At 35.7% G+C, this 26,274-nt stretch overlaps 1 protein-coding gene across 2 annotated transcripts in view; it reads left to right on the top strand.

Annotated features, from left to right (window-relative positions):
* Nucleotides 1-12,873, top strand: part of tei (irregular chiasm C-roughest protein teiresias) — a 220,473-nt gene extending 207,600 nt beyond the window's left edge. For both annotated transcript variants that reach the window (XM_015324688.2, XM_015324687.2), the window contains 2 exons: nucleotides 6,790-6,968; nucleotides 10,306-12,873. In XM_015324688.2, the coding sequence (XP_015180174.1) occupies nucleotides 6,790-6,968; nucleotides 10,306-10,548 (422 nt within the window). In that variant the 3' untranslated portion in view covers nucleotides 10,549-12,873. The remainder of the gene's footprint in view (nucleotides 1-6,789; nucleotides 6,969-10,305) is intronic.
* The last annotated feature ends 13,401 nt before the right edge of the window (nucleotides 12,874-26,274 follow it).

Raw genomic sequence — 26,274 nt, 5'->3', positions numbered from 1 at the left:
TTTATACTTAGAAACCTAAAAAGAATTCGAGGAAAGTATCATCGAACAGGGCCCACCACCCCTACAAAACTTTATTTCTAAACAAGGTATATCTAATTTGATGAGACTTCTTCTTCTTCTTCTTCTTCCCTTTTTCCCTTATTTTTGTAACATCTAATTTTCTTTTCGACTGAAATTTCGTATTAGCAGGAAATATTTTTTTCCATAAAAAAAATTCTAAACACGATGATATTTTCTCATGTGGAAAATACATTTTTTTTTTTACTCTCGATCTAACGTTGAATATTTTTCCACGCAAGGAAGATATCATCTTCGAACTCGTAAGAATTCTCACAAGTTGCCATATCAAGAGTCTTGATAATTCCCCCTCTCTCTCACTCACTCTCTCTCTCTCTCTCTCTCTATCTATCTATCTATCTTTCCCTAGATAAATTTTATCTCGCGTGACAGATGTAACTTTAACTACCGAAGTCGTTCGCGTTTCCAAGTCGGTGTGAAAAAAAAAAAATGTATAAACGTCAAATGTTAATAAAATTATTATCGAACGTTAAAAGAAGGAATATTTAAAGGGCTAAGAAATGTACTATCAGGTTGGTGCATATGAAATATCGTTTTTTTTTTTAAGTAAAAACTTCTTTAGAATGGGGGTGATTTGAAAAAAATGAAACACTGCAGCAATGAAACGCAGCGATGCAGCGGCCAAGATACTAAGTAAGAAGAGGAAAAGATAATTATTTAAGATTTATTCTAAAAATATGCATTAACTAATTACAAAATTAAAATGAAATTATTCGTTCAAAGGAAAAATTGAAAGGTACGATAGATCTAACTATAATCGACGATTTTACTTTCTTTTCTCTTTTCCTTTCCCATTTGTTCTGTAAAAGTTACCGTTTAACCGTACTATTCTTCCTTGGCCGGATTAAATACAGACATTCGATGCTCGGTGTGTGGCTCGTAACGTAAGTCCCCATTAATAGCACCGATAAAGAGAACGGGGTTCCTTGATAATCGATGGATCGTAATGCACTCCTTTCCGACAAAGAAATAGTATCCTTTAAGTAAATACTTGCCGAAAGAGATAAAAAGAATATTTCTTCTATCCATCTTCCCTTTCATTCTCCTTTTTTTTTTTTTTTTTACTTAATTTCTTAAAATACAGTATTTTTTACCAAGAATTTCTTTATCGCATTAGTTTAAACAATTTCAATGTTATTGACGAATATACACGTCATCAAGTTGTACGATTTTTCTATCGACGAGTCTATCGACGTCATGGCTCAATTCTGGCGACACAAAACGGTGCGCACTCTCAAACGAGGGCACCACGATTAACCGTTTAATGCAATACAATTAAAGAATTAAACGTTTTCTTCAAGATTTAAGAATATTATCATTTGAATGTAATTGTTCAAATTCATTCGCATATGGTATAGTAAAGGAAAGAAAGCAGAAGATAAGGAAGTCAAGCGACCATAGGGACAATGCATAAAGTTATTAAAGGGAAAGTGCAAGTACACGAAGGGATCGTCCCTCGAAGGGATGCGTCGGAAGGGGTTGTTCGGCGGACGCTGCGCTGCGGTGATAATGACGACGCTTCGTGAAGATGGAAGGGAAACACACACGGAAAAAGGGATAGTCAAAAGTAGGAAAAGGTGCCGCTTGGCAGCCATTCTCTCTCTCTTATCGTTCAGACTCGAAAGGTGGACTGAAAGAGTTCGTGGAAAATGGCAGGAACGTATCTAGGAAGGTTCTGCCGAGTTAGAGATAGCGGGGAAATACGATAGTAAAATTTTAATGAACCGCTTTCTCTGTATCTACCTCTCTCCCCCTTTTCATTCCTTCATTTACATTCTCTCTCTCTCTCTCTCTCTCTCTCTCTCTCTCTCTGTCGCTCCGAATGTATTTTATTGGAAAATAAATATATGATATCGAGTTGGAAAGATAATAGTTTTTTTTCTAGGTATAATACCCATGCGTACGTACGTATATTAAAACTAAATGAGATAGATATGGAAATATCACTTACTCGGCAAAAGAACACAGATATAATTCAAACAATTCCAAACAAATGCGAAGGATTATTTATAGAAATAGAGAGAAAGTAGCTTTTATGAAATGACAGTTATTACCGTATTATTGTAATATGAGGGGGGGAAAAAAGAAAAAAGAAAAAAGAAAAAATAAAAAATAAAAATAGAACACAAAAATAGGAAAGAATATTGGCAAGATCGTTGTATGATCCTTCGTGTCGTTAAAGATGGTACGCGCGATATATCGAATAGGTTTGTTGAATAAAAGATGTACTTCGAATAGATGGCTCCTAGTCGGGAAAAGATTCGAAAGGGATGGGAAAGGGATGGGGGAAAGGGACGCAAAGGACGAAGGATGATTACGACGGAGCAACAACCCTTTGCGTTTGTAGGACCGAACCGTTCCCAAAGGATGCCTTATATTCCTTCTTTCTTTCTTTCTCTCTCTCTCTCTCTCTCTCTCCCCCTTACTCTTTTTTTTCTGTACTCTTTCCTGTGCATATCGTTCGAATCCTGGGAGGAGAAAGTAAAAGGAAAATCCCGAAAGGCGGAGGAACGATACGAGCCAGTCGACCGGTGTCAGTGTTAACTTAGGACAAATTGAAAGCTCGAGGGGCTACCTAGCTCCCAATTTGTCTTTCCGCTAGTTTCTGTGCCTCTCGGCTTACCCAAGAGACTCTTTTCCATCATCGGCCGTCCGTTATACTTGAGAAAGATACTTTACGCCGATTTACGTTGCTCGCAAATTTCTCATAAAGAGATACACGATTGTTGACCACACCTCCTTTTTTTTACGAAAATAGATCTACAATTTTCTACTCTGATAACTGTGCTATACGACATTTCTATTAACTTGTATTATTATTATTATTAATTAGCATTGCCGTAAATACCAAATCCTATTTCTTTAAGATCCCGAAATAATATTGTCCTCTCATCTACGTCTCGGTCTACCCACTAGTCTTTTCCCATAAGATTGAAAGAAGAAGAACCCATATTTTGGATCCAATATCTTACCAGCACAACTTACTATGTGATTGACGAGTATATACATCATGGCTCACAATTCTGATAACACAAAATGGTGCGCGTTCTCAAACGAGAGCAGTTAACTGGTTAATACTACCCCCTTCTTCATGATCATAAATCTAGTCTTGTACATACTTAACATTTTTGCGAAAAAGACAAAAAATAGGAGAAGGGTATTACTTAAAGAAAACTTACTAAATCTCTCTTTAATTTAAAACGATCGATCGTATCCATTAAGAGATTAAATCTATTCGACAAAACGTTGTAAACTCGATGAAAATCGATTCGTTAAATGGAATAAAATCGGTTGCATTCCGGATGCATAATAATATATGTTAGAGTAGAGAATGTATTAGTGTGTGTGTGTGTGTGTGTGTGTATTTGTATGTATGTTCGGGGGCAAACGATAAATCTCGAAAAAGTTTTCGGAAGGAGGGCTGCTCTGCTGTTAACCCCTGTTGAACGTATCGCGAAGCGTTCGGTTCCTCTCGTGATCATAAATCCTAGCTTCGGTGGCACTTTAATGCAAGAGAGTTGGACGAAGGGTTGGTTGGTTGGTTGGTTGGTTGCTTGCTTGCTTGCTCCCTCTTTCGTGTCACCCTTTCATTTACCGGCGCCTTGTGCCTCGTTAGTGGTGAAAGGTCGCGTTCGGTTGTTAGCTCTCTGATGAAACAAAGTAAGCGCGAGGATCGGTCGCCCTTTTATTGCTCTCCGCAATCGTTGATAAGTGTAGAGCCAATTAACGACCGTTAGACCGATTAATAAATCCTTTTGGAAGCAATTTCAACTACCTAACGAGTATGATTAGCATTCGAACGTTCATTCCAAACTTTCGATTTTTCGAACAAATTTTCGAGAAGGCGCAGAGAGCGAGAGAGAGGGACGGAGGGGGACGGGGGAAACTCGCAGCAACATCCAAATAGATTTGCCGCTTCGTAAAGCAAGCTTTCTGACCTCCCCATCTGTACGGTGAATAGAAGTGGAGCGTTACACCCTCATGAATAATCCTCTGCTTGAAATTACTCGAATATCTTGGATGTGCTTCTTGCTTTTGCAGCAAGATAGGCATCTATGGATCTGCATTTTGCCAAAAGAGAGAGAGAGATAGAGAAAGACAGATAAATAGAGTAGAGATTGGAAGAAGACGTTCAAATATTCTTAAGAAATCAACGTGGGTGTGAGATTCGTCCTTTTATCAAAGACTACAGAAGTAAGCAGGTTGAGGTTTTATTATGTGTTTAAAAGGCAAGGTAAAAAAAAAACTAAAGGAAAAGGATTGTTGTCTCGTCGAATGATCAAGCAGGAAATGAATATTTTAATGTCGGCGAGGGCGACGTAACGGTGTCGCGTTTCGCTTTCGAAAGTGTCACTCGATTCGAAAGCAATCTACGCGTGAAATTGCCATCCAGTGCAGAAACGGACGAGAGCGTCCAACTAAACGGGGAAACGAATTACTTCTGTATTCGCGCGAACGCGCGTAACAGCTTGCTAATTAATCGATTAATTTCCGATCTCGAGATCGCAAGAGGACCTTCTCGTTCCACCAATCATTCATCCCCCGTTGTCCTCTTTTTACGACTCCAATTTTGCCTAATTTCATCACTCACTCTTCTTTAATATGTAATTTAAATTGTACCTTTGCTCTATCAATGTATTTTATATTTAAAAACAAATTTGTATTCAATTGATAATGTCATTGAATTTGACAAATCGTAATATCTGTAATATCGTAAGGATCCAACGTGAAAAGTGTGATTCACTCGACGATTAGCGGTAGCTCAGGGCGATAACCATCAACACCCGAGGACCATAAGGTCCATGGAAGTGCAGCATTGTTCGCAAGGATGGCCACAGTTATTCGTGCATTGTTCGCCGGGTTCGTTAAAACAATCTAATCAAGCCGCACACCCTAGACTATACGTTACGAAAATAATACGAAAGATCGAGTATCCGTTTGTACGATCTCCTACGCGATTTAATCCCAAGGGAGACGATTTTCCTCTGAGCCCTTGCTCTACCACGATGAAAGTTAAATCGTACGAATCCAACAACGGTGACCAACGATAAAGAAAAGTATAATAAAGGGAAAGATAAAAGAGAAATTTTGATCATAGAAAAATTCTATGTATTTTTGAGTCGAAGATTTTCAAGAGAAAAATAAAAGTTGATTAAATCTATCAAAGTAGCACAAATAGTCGAAGAGGATTAAATTAATGAAATCTTCGATAAGTACTTTGATAAACTAATGAAACTTTGTGTGATTTTAAAGACAAGCTTTATAATCTTGCATTTTGCTTTCTAACGGGTCTTATATAAAATCTGAGGAAATTCTAACAGTATGTCCTTCTTAAGTATCTCGTATAAAGTTTCCGTAGTTTTAAGGAAAGGGAAAAAAATGTGTATTTACGTTTTAAAATATCTTGGAAATATAACTAGGCGTATTCTGATGCTTCGCTCGGATATGAAACATGGTTCGTTAACGGATTAAACGTATATTTACTATAGTACTACTAATTAAATAATAGGAAGGAAGGAAGGAAGGAAGGCGGGTCCCACAGCTGACGTTGCTCACGCAGCTGCACACCTTTATGTTTGTATTTTTCGGACTAAAGTGTTTTAAAACTCCGGATAATGCGCTTAACTAATTTCTACTACACACGAGCGTTGGCCGTGCGTTACACTTTACGTTATACACAAGTTTTCTTATTTTTATTGCGTGTTTTCTGTGTTAAGCGTATGTACCGGTAAAACGTATGCTATAAAAGTGCACGAACGTGCTTTGGATATGAGAAAATGGAAAGACAAAGAATAGAAATAGAAGAAAAAAGTGAAATAAGGGATGCATTATAATCGTTTTAAAACGTGTTCCTTTTAACGGCGTCGATTGTTTCGTATTTCTCTTACGAACGTATAAATAAATACCAATTTACATTTAACACTAGATTTACGGATGTTTTGTTCATTATTTTTTAATGACGTAATAACATTGTTTGAATAAAGGATTGAGTAAAGGAATTGAACTAATATTTACGTATATTTCATTACGTAACTAAAAACCAATAAGTTTTCAAAAAATAGTATTTAAATTTTATAAATATATAAAATAATCAAATGTTCAATGAGTCAAATTGGCTCAATTCGTAAATCTAGTGTTAATAGATAATTACAAATTTAATAGTGGTAACCGATAGAATTCAGAATGTGCGTAATATTGGGAATTTGGATCATCCGGTAGAAAATTTTTGAACTGATCAGCAACTTTAAGTAGTTAAGATCAATCATAAATCAGACGAACGAAATGAACGAAAATCTTAAGAAAAAAATCAATGCAAATTTGGATTCTAAATTTGATTAGAAAAAAATGATTATTTGCTATATAAAAACGATTATATCAAGACCTAAATCTTATCTTAATATATATATATATATAAATTACGTGTCACGATTTTAATAAAGTTTTACACACTGTGTGCAGTTTCATCCAACTTGAAAGATAGAATAGTTAATATCTCAATTTATAATCACACAATATTATTTTATTAATCGCGAATTATTTGTTTATTAACAAAGAATTTTTCTTAAATTTCTCTAAACGCATTTATAATTAACAAAAACATTCAATTCCGACGAAAAGTTGAAATTTTCCAAGTTTTTCCTTACACTTGCTAAGTCGATCACAGTTAACTGTTTAAGTTGAACGATTGTCGTTCCTTTCTTTCTGTTCCAGGACATCCCACGGCTTATCCACCAAATCAAACAGTAACGGCTAACGAGGGTGAACCCTTGGATGTCATTGTACAGTTTTGTGCAGAACCCAGTTACACCCGAGTCTATTGGATTTCCGAGCAGCAAGTTTACGTACCTGGTGCTCCCTCTCGGGATGGAATACAAGCACTTGCCATCGAGGTAAATGATTTTCAAGTTATTTTCTACGATTTTCTAATTTCTTATTAGAAATTTAAATTTCTTCTTGATTTCTATCATATCTCTCTCTCTCTCTCTCTCTCTCTCTCTCTTTTTCTATTTGACATATTACGCGATTCATCGTTCTCGTGCAAATTTCCATCTCAAAAGTGAATAATTAATTGACAACATTTTAACATCTAACTGCTAGCTCTATTTCGCTTGATCTTATTTGGTAGATGAAATACGAATCATCTGTTGCGATCTAACCTAGGAACTGAACAGAATTCAAAGACTACATCTATGATAATACATGGCCTATATCATTCAGCGTTTGAATTTTCGTTGAATTCGCTAGCTTGATTAATTTCAAATTAAAATAAAAAATACGTGAACAATGATGCAATGAAAAGATCTCGTTTGTTTAATTACAATGTATACAAGAATTTCTATCAATTCTATCCATCTCAGCTTGTGTAATTATACTGAAACTGAAAATTGATAGTTTACATAGTTACTTGAAAATTGTTTTAACGAGATGTTAATCGATAGATAGTAGAAGTATTTGTATTGGTATACATAATACGATCGATCGAGCCCATTACAAAGTTTATTATATCTACGCAAAAAATAACATAGCACAAGTATAATTATGAAAAAAGGAATGGAAAGTAAAAATGTTGAAGTTTAAAGCTTGAAGGAAAGAGAGCTGCCAACTTGGAAATACGCTAGTGTTGAAAAGGTCGAATTTAAATGGAGCAAGAAACTGCGGATCTTTGCATGTGAAAATCTCGTGAATGTTCTCCGACGTCTGTTTCGAACCGCAAAACGAAATATCACCGAAGGTTCTCGATTCAATTACGCGAACGTATGTATATGAAAGGCAGTTATGCAAAAATGGAATAAACGCGCGTTGGCGGTTTACCAAATAAAGACGCGACGAAAACTGACCAGGAGTACTAAGGGAAGTTTTAGCAAAAGCAATTTTCTTCTAGTCGTATTCCTTTCCCTTTTTTTGAAAATATTCTAACTGATGAAATCTTCATCACACTTTAGCTGATACTTTTTCAGAAGGAGGATGGATAGCAAAGTTAACTAACGAGCTTGCAGAATAGAATGTAAAATATTCCGAGTTTATCAAATTATCAAGCCGATCAAATCGATGAACCGTGATGTAATTAAAAAATTCATTTCCCCTTTCGTGATCGGTAATATTGGAGGTTGCTCGAGTATTTCGGAAGAGAAGAAGAGTAGATGCGATTATTGCCTGCTGAACCGTGTATAGTACTTCGTATCGTTCGTTTATCACTATCAATTATCTTATAAACCTATAGGGGGGTGGGTGGGTTACGTTCGACTGACGATCGATTCAACTCGATTCAGATATTTCTTTTTTTTTTTTCATCTCTTTGTAGAATCAAAAAAAAAATATATAACCAAGAGAAAGATTAAAGATAATTGATCAAATGTATTTGGAATATTTGAAGCTTCGTACTCGGAACATTCGTTCGAAAAATATCGCCCTCAACTCGATATTTTCCATATAATCTTGGTAAATGGAAGTTGTGTTGCAAAGTTAAGCCTCCAATCGAGAACATCCCTCAAAATGGTGATAGATGATCGTTTTGCAAGAAGAAAAGCTACAAAAAAATATATATTTTTCATCGACGCTTTTTATAGTCAACGAGTTTAATGATCCTTTTTGCTCGTAAATTACTCCTTAACGACATTGTACTTTTTGGAATTTCATTCGTCAAGCTGCATTAGAATGTTTCGTAAAATAAACAGTCTTTGTTTCTCACGAATAGATGATCTTCATTTTCCTTCATAATGAGAAACTTTATTAATTTCTTTTTTTTTTATGTCCTTTCCTCTTTTCAAATCAAGTTTTATTAATTCTAATTTTAATATATCTATGCATGAAAGATGCGTCTTCGTAGAAAAAAGTTTCATATTAAAAATGCGATCGACTTTTATTATCAATGGTCAAAGAACTTTACGACATATTTTAAGCAATATCGTTTTGTTCGTCTTATCATTCACCAGTCACTTTCTATGCTCGATAAAATTCGTTCACGAGAGGAGGGCGCACGAGCTTCTTCGATTTTCAAAGAAAAGCCACGTTTCAGAGACTCGATAGAAAATTTCAAGGGGGTTGGGGGAGGGGAGCTTGAACTATGAAAAAAAAAGAATGAAAATACAAGTTAATACACTTGGTTGGTAACAACTAAATGAGACTTTCTTTCTATTCATGTATACTTTCTTTTTCACTTTTGATCAATGTTCATTTAACAGCTTTCCTCCTTTGGAAAATATCTAATCGAAAAACGTTAACAAAAACGCGACGAATTAATTATCTGTTAAGACGATATTAATGAGAAAACTTGTAAACGAGAAAACTTATTAAGAACGATAATAACAAGAGAGGACTAAACGTTCCTTCTGAACCCCTCTCACGTTACTTTTGCTATTATACACGCGTTATACTCGTTTAACGTTATAACTCATTTGTGAAAATCATTTGTGAAAAATTACAAAAATTACTTTTTTATTTCTTTCATATGGCAAATAATAAACGGTACATTTATTAAAAATCATTCCAATGAATACAAATACATGGAAATATTTCTTAATAAAATGAGAAAACGTTGAAAGATATTCGAGTCTCGAATTGAAATACCCGGTATTAAGAGTTTCCTATTTGACACTTGGAAACCTTAATCGTACTAGCTTGCATACACACACACACAGTCGTAGAGAAATAGATTTAGTTCAAACAATGAATACACTTCACAGCACGCGTGACCGAGTATACGAGTACTTGAATTCCTCTTCGTGAGCTTGTATCCGTGTTGTATCGCAGTAGTATGCAAAGAGGAAGAGCACAACAGAGAAGGATAGAGATAGAAATAAAGTTTCAAACGCCATGTTACGCTAGTGGAACGTTAAAGGGGAAACTAGAGCTGGCATGCATAACTCATCTTACGATAAACGATTAAAGCGCATTAACCTTTTCGTAATTTTTCATTTCCTTTCATAATTTTGTATTCAAAACACCTTAGAGAGAATAAAAGAAAAAATCAAACTAGGAAGAAGGATTCTATCGATGAACATGCAGCTTATAAAAGTACAAAATACATTGGACATATCGAATCGGTTGAATGTTCCGTATGCGAAAATTCTCTTTCCTTTCTCTCCGGAAAGGGAAGAAAGAAAGAAAGAAAGAAAGAAAGAAAGAAAGAAAGAAAGAAAGAGATGAGAATAGTATCGAACAGTAACAGCAGAACAGCTCGTAAATGTCTTCTCGTCGTTGTTGGTTTTTTTGTTGTTGTTGTTACAGAACGATAGTATCGATACGTGCTACAGAGCGATTCTACGCTTCGAAACGATTCAGTGGTCCCATGCAGGAGAATGGTTGCTGTTGGTACGTTCGCCGGAAGGGATCGCGGACGCTTCCGTTTTACTCAACGTGACGCGTGCTTCCGGATACAGCCACGCCCACTTCCGTTCGATGGCTCCAGCGACTTTTCTTCTCTGTCTAACCTTGGCCATTATACAACAACAGCAACAACATCTACGCTGAACCATACCATCTTATTCTTCTTTGGAAAAAGTTTCGAGGGGGATGAAACTGGTAAAGGTGGTGGTGGTGGTGATGGTGGTGGTGGTGGTGGTGCTGGTTGATGGGTGGATGGAAGAAGAGACCTTCTTCAATACCGAGGGGTGCCTACTACAGGGCTAGAGGAAGAGAAAACGTTCGAACTTTCCAAGTAAACTTTGTAAATAAATATAAAAGTTCGCGCGAAAACCGAAATCGATCCAAGATCGAATATCGGACCCCTCCTCAATCGCAAAAGTCCTAAGAAAACTACGACGATAATAACACATTTTATCCTACCCTAATCGACGAAACCCTTTGCGAACGATTTTACGGACCACCATCGTTTTTCCGATAAGAAGTAGGAAAGGTATCCTGAGGGAAGACACGGTTTTTCTTTCTTCCAGTGGTATCAACTAGCATTTAACGAAACAATATATATATATATAATGTATGTACGTGAGTATGAAGAAAGTGCGTGTAATTCTTATTACACGTGTATGTAATATATACTTAACGATAACATTGATAATACAGAATATATTATTATTATTGAACGATATGTGTTACATATTGAGTAACAATGACGTATTACATGGATTAAGATATGTTATGAAGAAACCGTGGTCAATTGGCCGATGTCAAATTTCGTCGTTTACATTTGAAACAAACAACAATTTGTGTCTTCTCAAAAGAAAAGAAGATTGAAAATTTGTCTTTAGCCAAAGAATCGCGCGTATATGAAAAACAAAAAAAAACTATGTGTATATATTTGTATAGATGATTTTTAAAGGGAGCATGTGTGAACGGCGTATACTTATTATCTATACGGGATAAATAAGAAGAAGAAGATTTGGGCGAGGCGACCAATTACGTTCGTTTCGAGCTATTTTCAAGTGGCGAACGTCCGCGTGTACCGTCCGTCAAATGCGGCGCGTCAGATCAAAAACATAAAAACTACCCTCTTCTCGTTTTTACCGTTAATAAAATATATCCCCCTCCCCCCATGGATTAAAACGTCGAAGATTTACATAGCTAAGGAAAATAAAACACAAGTTCAAGGTTATTAAAAATATGGGGGAGAAAAAAAACTACGTTAGGTTATTTACAGCGAAGCTAGATAACAAAAATAAAATAAAATAAAATAAAATAAAATAAAATAAAATAAAATAAAGGTCGAAATATTAATGATTAATTAATTAAATAAAAAAGGAAGAAAACATAAAAGAAAAAGAAAAAGAAAAAAAAAACAACAAAAAAAAATCCAAAAAGCAAAAAGAGGAAAAAAAACCAATTGTTGTATAATATTATTATTTTTAGGTAATTTACCTAGGAATAAGTTTATTAAAATCAATAGTGATTGTATATAGTGATTGTAAATGCATAGGATGCAATGCGTACGATCTACCGTACGAACGAATTATACAGTGACGCTGTTAGAGATATATTTATTATTCGTTGATATATTTTTATAAAGTTTTATTTAGCCATAAGTTATCGTTCGCCTATCCCTTCCTGAAACATCGATGTGACACATGCCATCACATCGTTCGTTCGTTCGTTCGTTCGTTCGTTCACTCGTTCGTTTTTCATTCACATAGAGGAGATAATAAAAGTTACAAATGGGATGGAAGAGAGGAAATAAACGACGGCCATTCTCAATTTTCAAAGTTCCTCCCACTTTAAGAGAAAAACGTAGCCGTAGTCCCACCTAAGATTTCAATCCTCCGGATGAATATTCGAAATCGAAGTTAACGATAGTTACCATTACTGCAAAATCGTGTAACATTGTTTGATCTCTTCTATTAGTAAGAAAAGTTTGGCGTAACTTACACGCCATTGGATCCACACTTAAACTCTCTTCCTCCCTTTCCCTTCCTATCTTTTTGTCCATCTTTCTCTAACCCCCAAACCCTCCCCCAGCTCCTCTAACGAATTCGTTTGCTTCGTTGCGCGAACTTTCCACGAGTTCTGCGGTTCCTAATTTTTAAAAGTGCAGTTATATAAATACATATATATATATAAATATATATAATTTTGATCACCGACGAATATTTAATCCGATTCGCGAAATGAAACATTTTGCACGATAGCCAATACGCGACGTCGTCGGTGTTATACCTATAGACAAAATGAAAAAAAAAATACCTGATGTTTTTTCTTTTCCTTTTCATTGACCATTTCATTTTCTAATCTTAAACGACGAAACACAATTTTATTAATGCGTAAGGTGTTCTAAGTAAGCAACGTGATGTATTCGTTGTACTCGATGACGCCTAAAAGTCCAATAAATGATATTTACAATACAAACTTGTGTCAAAGTATTTTTCATTATTGATTTCTTCTTCATTTCCTACAAAGGGTAAGTTTTATCAATTAACAAATGAGATTATTTCATACATTTTTGAAATCCCGTTAGAAATTTTGACAAATAATCTACGAATGAAACTTTGTTATATTAACTTTAGGCTATACCATTGTTTTCTCGATATATTCGATTAATCATAATATGACATAATTAAGAAAACTAATTGTAAGATAAAACGATGTGATACTAGAATAGGAATGAACATTTTCATTTGAATATAAAATAGCATGGAAAAATAGAATGAGCTTATAAAAGTATTGGAGTGCTCGAAAACACGATTAGCAGACGAAAGGAAAAGCAATCAAGGTGGTGGATGAATATCAATTAAAATATAATTCGTAATGGAAGGTAGCTTAAGTCTAAGATAAAAGGGGAAGATAATTTCGTTGCCGTCGCGAAACTCTTCTCATCATCTGCATAGACGAGAACGCGCGTAACGTTGATACTTATAACAGTAGTAGCACTCTGCTTAAATATAACAAGCTAGCCCCGTAAGCTTGGAGAAATGAGAAAGGGAAAGAGAAAGAGAAAGAGAAAGAATGAAGAAAGATATTCCTAGTCTGCCGGAAGTTTATCTCGTTTTCCGTATACGAGAAAACAAGGCTGCTTTGTCTCCCTGTATAACCACTAGCACAACCATCGGCATCGGTATGAACATTACCACCACCAACGAAACCACCATAGCTTTAGCTATGGCCAACCTCGTGGAAGGAACTACCTTTTCTTCGCTTCCTTTGCGAATCCGCAATTTCAGCTTTTCAGACGTTACGCTTGGCTTCAAAAGGCGAGTGGTTTAAAAAAAAAAAAACGTCAAATAAAAAAAAAAATAAACGAACCGGCATCTTTACCACCAACTTGACAGGTTCAATAATATAAGAATATTATTATTTGCGCATAAACGGTCAAAAGATTTTTAACAGTAACGTACTAATCTTGGAATCAATCTGAAATTAGGATTCTATCTCGAAATAAATGAAATGGTCATCGAATTTTCATTACAAATTATTATACTATTTCCTATTTTCAAACTGATTAAAATGGTTTTAACTTTTCGAGCTAATAGAATCTTGACAATGCGAATTATCGTTGTAGTAGATATTAAATTAATCGATTATCGTAAAAGTACAACGTAAATGTTCATTGTTGTTCATTCAATGTTTCAATTTACGATATGAAATATATACTTTGAATATCGCAAAATTCATTAGGAAAGCGTAATTTAACGACAAATATTGATCAAGGTAACAATTATTTGAAACAAAGTAGTTTAAGTTTATTACGAAAGGATTAAGTTTTCAAAAAGATACGACGATTTCATTGAAACATAGCAAATTTCTTCAGTAACAAGCATCAGTTCAAGCATCACAAAAGAAAATGGAGACAAACTTGTACGAGATACGTACGACACCGTTCAAATGTAAGTAAATATATTTATAACATTTTTCACGCGAGCTTTTATTGTTTCGTTTCATTTTACTTTTGTAGTTAGTTAATTTACTCCCAGCTCGATATTTTATAAAACGATAGGTTTAAATATTGTAAGATTTGTGAAAAAAGACTGGACCCACTGAATGAACTGGACCGGAACTCAGATCTTACGTTTTCCGGGCAACTGGCTTTTATCCATTGAGCTATCCAGGGCCCACCGACTATTCCTTTTCCACGAATGCTTATCCAAGTTTAGCATGAAGACGTTCATCCCACATTCCACCCCCTACAACAACAACATTTGACCATAAATGTACCGTCACCTACAGTCTCTCCTCTTTTATGTCTTTTCGTCTTTAGACATTTCATCCTGAACACATTGCAGGGAGCTTAAAGGCCCCTGCTGCTGCCTAGTTCATCAGCCAACCGTTCCACGTCGTCACTATCGGCCTCTAATCTCGTTCATCGTCACCGAACATGTTGCTGAGTGCTTTTTTTGACGTGCATTGATTACGTTGAAATGTTTTTTCTAACGAAATTAAAAGCGGACCTACGGAAGTAAAGTTTGTTAACATAATTAACAAGTATTCGTAATATTTTTAATTATATTTGACGAGCCATTTGAATTTAATTAAACGTCGTGTAGTATAAGGAAGTATATGACATTAATAAACGATACAAGAGATGTCAGTTTGAAGAAGAAAAAAGGGTAAGCAGAAAGAAAGAGTTTGCATAGGATAAGAGTCGAGTAGAAAGAAAGCGTTTTCCCGACAGTAGGAATACTTGCTAATTCGAGCGAGAAAGAAGAATAAATAACTTAACTATCTTCGTTACTTGATATTGCTAGCATTTATCTGGACTAAGGTTCTCTGCTATCTTTCTCTTGTTGAAAATCAAGTTCATCAGAGGTAGACAATTAACAAGAGGAGTGGCGAAGCTTCCTTTCTATCCTCTCACGTCGTCGACGGGAAGAAAGAGAGAAAAAAAGAAGGGGAGAAAGAAAATAAAAAGAAAAAAAGAAAGTAAAAAAGAGGGAGAGAAAAAACGAATGGAAAGTATGTGAAAGAGAGAAAGGAAAAAAAGAAAAAAGAAAGATAGAAGAGAAGGGAGAACATAGACACAAAGAGCCAGGGAATAAGAGCGAATAACGCCTACGCGGAGCTAGTAAATTACTCTTAACTTCTCGGAGGGCTAAAAATTACGGAGTTGTAAGGGCAGAAACCGAGGAGAGGATTTAAACCGTCCCCCTTGCCCTGTTGCCCCTTGCCCCTTGCTTCTTCTGGCAGCCTGCAGGGTCGGTCTTCGGCTGGTGGTCCCACCGGCAGAGCCATAATTCTTGCGCTATCTGCACGAAAACTACTCTTTCAAGTATCACTACCCCTCGTTCTTTTCTCAAAATTCCAAAAAAGCTACATATTTATTAACTTATTTACTTATTTATTTATTTATTTTCTTGCATTTTGGAGATTTTTCTCAGAGTTTTCAACCACTTGTCCTACAAAGACGTGAGCAAGTCAAGATTCTTTTGTTTCAAAACTACGATCGACGTGTACACCGCGTGATAAATAGATTTATATTATTGTCATCATATCAACAAATATTGTAAAATGGAAAATAATAGTAAATTCAGTGATATTGTTTCAGAAAAGTGCAATATTGTAGGGCAAATGGTTAAAAAAGAAACATCGTGTAGTTTGTCAAGAAAATCTTTTTGTTTTTTTTCTTTACAAAGGAACAAATCATTATCTCGTCGATTATGTTCATGGTCAAATTTTTCTTCTCAACTGACGACAAAAGCTTTTTAAATCCTGGTATTAAAGGAACGCTCCTCGGTTAGAATCCCTTACTTTCAATGCGATAAGACAATTGAGTTTTTAAAATCGCATTTACGTATTTTCGTCTTCTTTTATATCCTCGTAATACGAGAACACATATTATTATGGATTTTTAACACGTTTTCTTTCGTACAAATTCTTAAAAAAGGCTTTGTAATATTTATTCTTAAGGAAATATGCTTCTACGATGTTTATTTAGAAGAAAATATCATCCTTTCGTATACATGGTGCAAACTCATCAAACTAAAGTGAAAATACTCGATGTAAATTCTCTTCTACCCTTGGCAAGTAGGTATCATAATTGGATATTTAATCCTCTCGATTTTATTAATGCCAGTCTAAGTACTTACCTACCTACCTTCCTGTCTAGAGAGTAGAACATTTTTCTCTTTTCGTGTAAAGATAATTTTCGATACAATTACCGAGACAATTTAAACGCACGTTTGCCAATATATATATATATATATATATTGAAGAAAATGATCACAGGAAAATCCTTTCGCAATTGCCGGAGGCTCGTCTTGTAACTGGTGGTTAATTGCAATTACGTTCAAGACTTTAATGAGCTCACGAATGGTTTAGACGTCATAAGCCAACGGACAATAAAAGCTAACAAAATTCACTGTGCTTCGACAAAGTATGATAATATAATAGAAATTGAAGAACATAAAGTACTCTTCAAATTATGAAACTTGAGACAAATTGTTTTTACTCTTTCGCTAATCGAATAAAAATAGAAAAAAAAACCGAAAAAATAAAATATTTAGTAGACGACAATTTCATCGTTTCGATGAAAGGATCATTTCGTAAGAAATTCACAAAGAATGAAGAAGAAGAAGAAGAAGAAGAAGGAGAAGACGAAGAAGGAGGAGGAGGAGGTTGAGATCGATCCGTTTTCAGAGACCAAATAGTTTGAGGAAAGAATATTTGAGTTCTCCTTTCCCCTTTCCGACCCTTAAAGTCGCATCTTCATAAAAGAAAAAGTGGTGCTCGAAGAAGCTCGAATCACGGGAGGAGGTTGACTGGAAGTAACGCTAAAATCGCCCTCTAAATGCTAATTCCTCCATTTTCTTCGTTTCTCCTTACCTCTCAACTCCCCTCCGCTTCGTTGATTCTTTTCGAGCTGAAGAAGAATTTTAGCGTGTCGCCGTGGATATCAAATTATACGCTGTAACGTCGGTTACGGTAAGTTGCTAGCGTTAAAACGCGGAAACTTTACCAATTTACCATTGCGGTACAGGCGAAATCATTTCTCCCTTGAGAGAAAAACAGAGGGTGCGAAAGAGATAGGGACAGAAAGAGAGGGAAATCGACTCAACCAAGCGAAGAGGGTCTGTAGTTGGGTGCACAGTGCATAGTGGTTACGGTCAATGTTTGGTCGTCCACTGTGAATTTGACCAAACGAAAATAGCTGGAAACTATCGCGTAATGCAGCGGTAAACGGACTATCAGTCGGGGGATAGATTATAGATGAAAATTGTTCTATTTCAACGAACGATCTTCTAGTTTTTTTTTCTTTCTTATTTTTTCTTTCCAATCCAATCTAATTTCTTATAATATTCTCCTTCTTATTATTAATAATTATTATCATTATTATTATTTTTTTCTTTTTCCTTAACTCGTTTTAATTTGTTATTTCCATAGAAGTTTTAAGATAGATAAATGAATAACAAAATATATGCACATACGTGATGAAAATTGAACTCGTTGAAATCATTTATATAAAAAAGCAGATTTCTAGAAGAGAGAGCTTGGCAATACCTTGCCTATAATTCTATAAGATAAGCTTTCATATCTGCCGAGAGATAAGAGACGATGTTCCTTCCAGTCGATCGAGTTGGGCCAAGCGGATTTATGGAGAAAGCGTATGCGATTGAGAGAAGGAAAAGCCAAAGAAATAGTAAGAAAGAACGAAAAGGAAGCTGCTGCTGCTACTGCTGCTGCTGCTGCTGCTGCTGCTGCTGCTGCTACTGCTGCTAGTAGCCCCGATGCTTTCGTCTCGAAAGTGAAGATAAAGAAGGCCAAAGAAAGCCAAAGAAAACCAAAGAGAGTGAACCAAAGTACATAAATCTTTACGGAAGAAGAATCACGACGAATGCTCCTCAAAACGTATCGCTTTTCTTTCATTTGATTTATATATTTGCCTCGTTAAAATGGTCCATCGAGTAATACGAAACTTTTCTCGAGCCGCTGGTTTTGATATCCGATACAAACACTTTGTCAACTAGCAAAGCATACAATAGTTTTATTCGATTATAAAAATATTGAATTGTTCGGAAAGTAATTTCATTTTTTCCTGATACAATAAAAGCATTAGTTGATGCATACCGGCAAATAACAACACGTGATATAGGTGAGAGCCTAAGAGAAAGATTTAATAAACAATAATTACATACATTTGTTTATAATTTCAGATATGTATAAATAATTTTATTTAATATTGTTGAGCGCTACAGCGCACCCTGAAATAAAACTTTATTTGTTCTATATTTTGGGGACTCCTTTATACACAGCGAACGTTCTCCTTATTATCTAAGCTCCGTGATTCGAATGAAACCTTAGAAAAATATAATATCTATAATTTAAATATATCAACATGAGATAATCGAGATAAGGTCGAATTTGACAGGATTTCACGTTCGGAAAATTCATTCCACGTAGACCGACAACATATTTCAACTTTATCCGTCAATCCTGTTCGCACCGTAGTGGACAGATAGAAGCAGTTCGTGCTCGAGTATATCAGAGCTTTAATCTATTCATTTGCGACTGTTCACAAGCGACAGACTCGGCCATGTGAGAGCGTGCACGTGCATACCTATATAACGAAGAAGCAAACTGCAGCAGCTCAGGCACAGAAGGGAGCTTCATCCAATGTGAATGCATGCGCATGCCGTTACGAAAGCTCCCAGGATAAAGCTTCCCTCTTCCTCTCTCTCTCTCTCTCTCTCTCTCTCTCTCTCTCTCTCTCTCTCTCTTTCTCTTTCTCTCTTACTATGCACAGTGGCACCATTCGAGCGATATAAGCTTATTTGACTTTGCGGAGGCATAATCCATTCCGCACACTGTGTTCCTTGTAACACGAAGAGGTGGGTTAGAGTATTTCGCGAGGCATTGGCTTCGCGTATACATTTTCTCGTGCTTTCGTTTCCCGTAATATTGTAAGGTGGAGAGGCGGGGTCGGTCCATGCAACTCTTCGCTTGCACTACTTCGCTTTGTTAGATGAAAGAACGCAGGATATCCCATATCAACATATTTTCGGTGCACGATCCGCGTACGCGGGCATATACGCTTTTATAAGAAGGAAAGGAATAGCTATGTGCCAGGTTACGATCCTTTTGTTTAAAGCCACGAGGAATCCGACGGTTTCTCGACAAAGACGCTAGATACGTGAAGAAATTTCTTTCCTACACCAGTACACATATACCTACATATCTGAATTACATAGGATATCCACATATATGTATATATATATATATACCTTCCTTCCTAGTCGTCTTATCGACTATCCTGAACTATTTTATTACCAAGAAATATTATCCTTACGGGTTATCTGGTCGACGCGAGCGACCCTGCTGTTCCCCTACCTCTTCCTTCCGACCATTATCGTCATTCATCGTCACATTTATTATATAGTTTAGTTATGTTCAGTCCTTATTCTTAGAACTTGAGTTACCACATTCTTCTTGATTTTTGATCCAAGTTCGTTAACAATTGTTTATCCAAATCTTTAATTGGATTATTTTATAAGAAATCTTGAAGGAATCGTAAAGGTACTCGCTATCCGTTGCAATTGTTTCTAAAACAATGTTACTTACTATTCGTTACGATATCACCCAAATGTGGGAAAGGAGGATAATTGGGGCGAGTTGACTGTGTTGTAGCTCGTAATTATAAAGTTTATCTTTGGATTCTCATTTAAAGTATAGTACGACTATCACAGAGTCCGCTTGCGATAGCTAGAAACACATTTTCCAATAGTGAAATGACGAAAAATAATGTGAAAAAAAAAGAAGAAAAAAGCGAGACGAAAGAGAAATTCTATAAAATCGCAGTTTTTCACGTTAATAGTAAGAAGAGTGAACCGATTAAAAGAGCAGGTCGAATTAAAAGAGCGCTAGGTATTCTAAAATCTAGATCGATCGGTATGAAATGTCGAAGAACGAGAAAGTCGCGAGAATGGCAATTACGCATGCAATGGAATTTGAATTGGAAATTTTGCCGGATAAATTAATCGTAGGTTGGTAGGTAGGTAGTTAGGTACCTGGTGAGTCGAGTTTGCGTTAAATTAGAACAGACTACGAAACTGGTAATTTAGAATCAAGAAGAGCTTTACAGACGATTGCCTCGTGACGTTTCTCTATAATATTAAAAATATATACATATATATATATATATATAACTACATGAATCAAATTGATTCGTATTTTATTCAATGAAATAGAAAACTGTAAGAAGAATCAGCAGCAATTGTTATTAGAGAAGGAAGATCGATATCGTATTTCGATTCTGATTGAGGAGTCTTAAATGGAAATAATAGGAAAAAAACAAAAAATACAAAGGGTTGCTAGAGAATGTCCGATAATTCGAATGTACAACGTGACAATGGGCCTTTTAGGAAAGCTTACTTTTTATTGTATCTCGCCTCGTTACCGCGATAAAGTGCATTTTATCAAAGCAACCAGTTACACAAGGCACCTTTGCACGTGCACGTACGCACATGCACGCGTTTACTGTTGAAACGTAACAAATAAAATAAAAACAGAACAAACAGGAAGAAAAAGGAAAAGAAATAGCAGCGTAGAGAGGAAGGTTGGTTGGTTCGGCCGTGGTTGGTTCGGCAAAAAGCAAAAAGCAAAAAGCTTTTGCGATAGGAACGATGGGAAAATCTACGGAGTAGCTACCGTGGATGGACGAAGATGAAATCAATGGATAGATCGTGGGCAACGGAGCGTGATGTATGCAACATAGCTATAAAACTCGCGTATTCTCGTGTACCGAGCGAACAATTTAAATGGGATCTCCACAATACTGCTACTGTTGTTGCCGATATCGTTTTTCTCTATTCGATGTAAGCGTTGCTTTTAACGATAAAAAGTTTAAGACAAAATCTTGCCATCATTGTAATTTGTACAAATCGTTAAGAATCAAAATAACACAATAGATTGAAATGAAACACATTTGCTCTTGAACTCGACAAATACTGAATGCAACATTGTTGCTTTTCTATTATTATTACTATTATTATTATTATTAAGAATCTGAGATAAGTTTGAACTGTAAATCATTGGACAGACCACAATCATCTATAGATATATGTTAAAAGAACGTGTAAATCCGACACGACTGAAGAGGCGCAAGCGCTTTCACGAACAACGTTCACGTTTAATCAAACCTTTTTGCGTATGCAAATGAAATTGAATGCGCTCAATGAAGCAGACCTCCGTGCTCTGGTTAAATTATTAAACGAATTTTCATTGACGAATTATTGTTGAGCCCATGCCTCGTGCCTTATTATTTCCTCATTACCGCGACACGCAGCTGCGATTGCCTTTATTAATACGCTTTTAAATACTTCATCAGTGTTAATGATGGAATTTCATAGGATCGATGGTAAATTTAATCGTTCCGTCGATCACTTGTCTAAATTTATTTATTCATTTCTTTTATCGATGCTTCTCTCATTTGAAATTCATTTAGAATAAAACGTTTGAAGTATCACGTTAGAATATAAGAATCCAACAGAATAACATTTCATGAATAATAACATTTGTTCGTCCGATATCGATTAGACGATGTACGACTAATTAGTGTTCGGACGTTCTCTCGATCGCGGTTTCGATTTAAAAGAGAACATTGGTAGATTCGCTCCGACATTTGCATATAAACTACTTGCGCAAGATTCGTTCAATTAAGCTGCGTCGTATTAGTCCGAATGAATTACAAATATTCATCGTATTCGTATTGACTGGCAAATTCAATTCTAGACGATTTTCAATAGTCAAGACTACGACAAAAGAAGAAGATGAACATTTTGTTATATTTCATTATTTTATTCGTCGATATATCTATCAGCAGTCTGACAGAAAATCAAAATGACATTGCTACTAGGTTTCGTAATCATAAGTTCACTTTCAAAAGACCCTTTTCTAAAATCACATTTTTTTTGTCCTTTTTTTTTTATGAATAGACTGTGTGATTGGTCCATACTCTTTATGCTGACTTGCAAGTTTTTCTCGTCGTTTCGAGACTGCCCACATCGAACTAACCCGATTTCTGACTCGGTCTATGCGCGTCGATGATACCTTTATTGTCTTTTTTTTTTTTTTTTTTTATTCTTTTTCCATTTCTCTCTCTCTCTCACACACACACTTTTTATTCGTTTTTTCTCTCTAGTGGATCCACAGAAATCATGACCTTTACAATTTGATTACGCCTGGGAGATCGGGCCTCCCTTGTCGTTCGTTTTTTTTTCTTTTTTTTTATTCCTGGCCCCACAATTTTGCCTAACCACGTTCCGATCAGACGATTCGATATTTCCAGATTGACCGACGAAATTACAGCCGATTTCCCAGGATTGCAATTTCCAACCGACTTCTATCCCCGAATAACGTCTATTAATTTTACCTCAACTAATATTCGAATGCACGGGATCGCATTTCTATCTTTCCCTCCCTATCTTCTTTTTTAACCTTTTTTAACGCAATTTTGATAGCAGAACCCGTGAACAAAATTGGAGGGGAGGGGGAGAGAAGGAATACGAGCAGAGCGTACAAAAAAAAAATAAAAGAGATTTACTTGATAATCCTATAGGCTGTGATATGACCACATCGCATATGAATTTGTCATGCTCGATTGCGAACAAATCTTTTATACATGAATTTGTCATCTTTACTATTATAATTTGAAATCAACTTAGATATATATATTTATGTAATTAAATACTAATTTCCATATTGTGTGTGAAAATGAATTGTTTGATTCTATTTAAACGCACCAGTCGTAGATATTAATACACCTAATGTTGAAAAGGTCATAATTTGAGCACCCAAGTACGATGCTAAATTATACAGTACTAATTATACAGTATGAGAAAATCGCGGTCACGTAGACCACGTCTTCTCGATCGTGCTTATGTGCATACACGCTTTATAACCTTCGGAAAATGGAAAAAGGTCAAATGGTAAGATGTATTCGTGCATTGTTAGCATGAACAGCAATTGTAAAAGTTTCCTATGTTAATTGGTATGACATATAAATCATTATCAAATATTTTACATTTATCAAACTTTTGATTTCGTTGTCAAATATGATAGATCATCATCTTCTTCTTCTTCTTCTTTTAAGGATTTAGTCCTGTTATTCCTAACCAAACAGCCTTAAGGCTATTTAATACCCTACTTTGTTAGTTCTGGCTACGATTATTATTTTTTTTTTTTACCAAGGGTACGTTGCTACCCTTTCCCTTTTATCTGGGTCTTGGAGGACAATGATAGATTATAATAATAAAAAATAATCGTACATAGTTTAGGCCTCATATTTTAGGCCTCAGGTGTCAAATACATTTCTAAGTGAGGGACAAATAAACGAAGTCAATAAACTTTGAAACCGTGGGTCGTCTCAAGGTTTCCATTACAATTTTTGTCTAGCATACCTTGACAACAAGTCGTTGACACCTTTCTTATCATACAACAGATGTTTCTATTTAAACACAAGTATATACGATCATGGCCTACCTATATGTTATCTGTTAGGAAGTTCTATATTATTGTTAACAACTGTGAGATGTGGGTTCCTCTTATAAACCCAACACAATTTTCTTCTTTTTATTTACTAGTAGTTTTAATAGTTGCAGGTATATAAAAAGATCCGTGATAATTTGTCGTTTAACTAAATTCAAGGAATATCATCGATTTCACACGTAACTTTTGTGGATAGCAGCAAACCTTTTTGTCATCGAAATAAACGATGTTCGTGTAAGACCCCGTTAGGGGAGCAAGCAGCCGTTTTCCTTTCGAAAAGATGATTCCGCGAGATAATACGATTAACGAGGCTTTTCTTTGATAAATGAGGACCATGTTGGAACGAAAAGTCGATATCGATTCCTTGTTACACACCAATAATATCCTACCTAGGGACACATTTTTCTAACTTATCAAAAGAAATGATGATTCGTGAATCACTGACTTGACTTTCTTAATCAATTTCTAATTTCATTTCGATATCAACATTAAACATTATTCAATTTTATTGAATTTTTATTATAATGTTTTACAACATTTTCGTTATGGGGAATAAACTTTGTGGGATAAACATCAAGGGACAAACGAACATATACTATATACGATAGGAGAATGCAGTCAAGCTCGAATAGTCAAGGAGACAAACGTCTCTTCGATAACGCATTGACTGTCAATATCGATAACGACATCAATGATATCTCAATGTCTCCATGGACACAGTACCCACGTTCCTCCTCAATGCACGTTGCATAATATTTATCGATCGTCAATTTATTTTATTTCGACATAAAAGCAGTGGAAAATTCATTTACATGATAATTAATTATAATGAGAATCATAACTGTGTGAAAGAGAGAGAGAGAGAGTGAGAGAAAAATTGACAATAGATGCATTTATTTTACAATACATAGAGAAAATTGTTATTTCATTCGTACCTTTTATATATTTCATTCGAATATACCGTTTTACATGTTCATTCTTAATCGAACTTGCACACACACACACACACACACACACGCATACACATATATAGAAATACTCATCGTACGTGAACAGGAAGATCAACAACGGATTCCTACGTTGTACGGTTGCAGTTTCTATTTCGTGTTCGTACCACAAAGGACGATAGTTGTTCAGTTTCCTCTCGAGGAAGTAATTTCGAATTACGTGTACTCTACTTGCCGGTTCAAAACTTTTCTACGGACTCTTATGTACGCAAGAAGCTGTTTAAGAAACTCAAGGGAAATAGACTTTCCCTAAGGGATGTAGGTTAAAGTGTTATTATACGAGGCAGTAAACTTACACTACCAATAGAAATTCCTTCGAGCGATATTTTTTTTTATCTCTCTCTAGAGTAAACGAAAGTACCAATAAATAACTGTCCACGATCTAATCAACCCAAAGTATTACATTAATCTTTTTAATTCGTTCCAATATAAGTGTGGAATCAGTTTGACCGAAGATGTGAGTTCGATTTTTCGATGATAACACATTGAGCGCCACGTGAATTCTTAGGGAAATTCTTGTCAGGCCACAGGCGTTACTTTGTATTGTAAAAATAGGTGAATGTGTCAGTCATAGGTGACTACTGACACGGCCTAAACGTAAAGTCTAATGTCAGTCACCGATGGCTGACGTGGCGCTCAACGTGATAAAGAACAAATTACGTCTAAACATAGACTACTTGACGACAGAGAAAACCATTATAAAATATAATCCGAACGAAAACAAGGATTAAACAAATATTGATCCTTCCAAAAGTACATAGACGTGACCATAGATTATGCGACCACTAGGAATACGTCATCGTAACGTTACGATGAAGGACGTTATACTATTTCCGCATCCGTAAGTCACCTTTTCACGCATGCACGCACGCACACACTTGTAGACCAATCACCTCGTCACTATTTTACCAGCAACCGGGTCAAGTTCGTCTTGAGCTACGTATACTTTAATCTAACCGTTCAGAGTCACACTGACAAAATAAATGAGATAGTAAAAGATGAAAGCTAATTTACAAAGGTAGGGAGAAGAAGGAAGGTATTAAAGTATTAAAAAGAAAATATACAAGTCCTTCGATATGTTAGCGTAACCACGAGCCAATAAGACGCGTTATGTTAGTAAGCTCGTATCACTGTACAAAGAGTGGGTCAAGTTCAACGGAACGTGGGCGAAACAACACACGGTCGACCGACTCTCACTTTCATATTCCATTCGTAGTTACGTGCAGGAACGATTGCACGTGCGTTCGTGAATTTTCATATTACTCAAGTACATACATAACTTGAAAGGTTAAATATTTCATTATGCATACATAGACTTAAAAATAGATTC

This window comes from Polistes dominula, unplaced genomic scaffold (assembly GCF_049000335.1).
Source record: "Polistes dominula isolate Pdom_NZ unplaced genomic scaffold, Pdom_raw_medaka contig_29, whole genome shotgun sequence".
In the NCBI taxonomy this organism is placed as follows: Eukaryota; Metazoa; Arthropoda; class Insecta; order Hymenoptera; family Vespidae; genus Polistes; species Polistes dominula.
The sequence above is the reverse complement of the archived record's forward strand: the minus strand, read 5'-3'. Positions and strand labels throughout refer to the sequence as shown.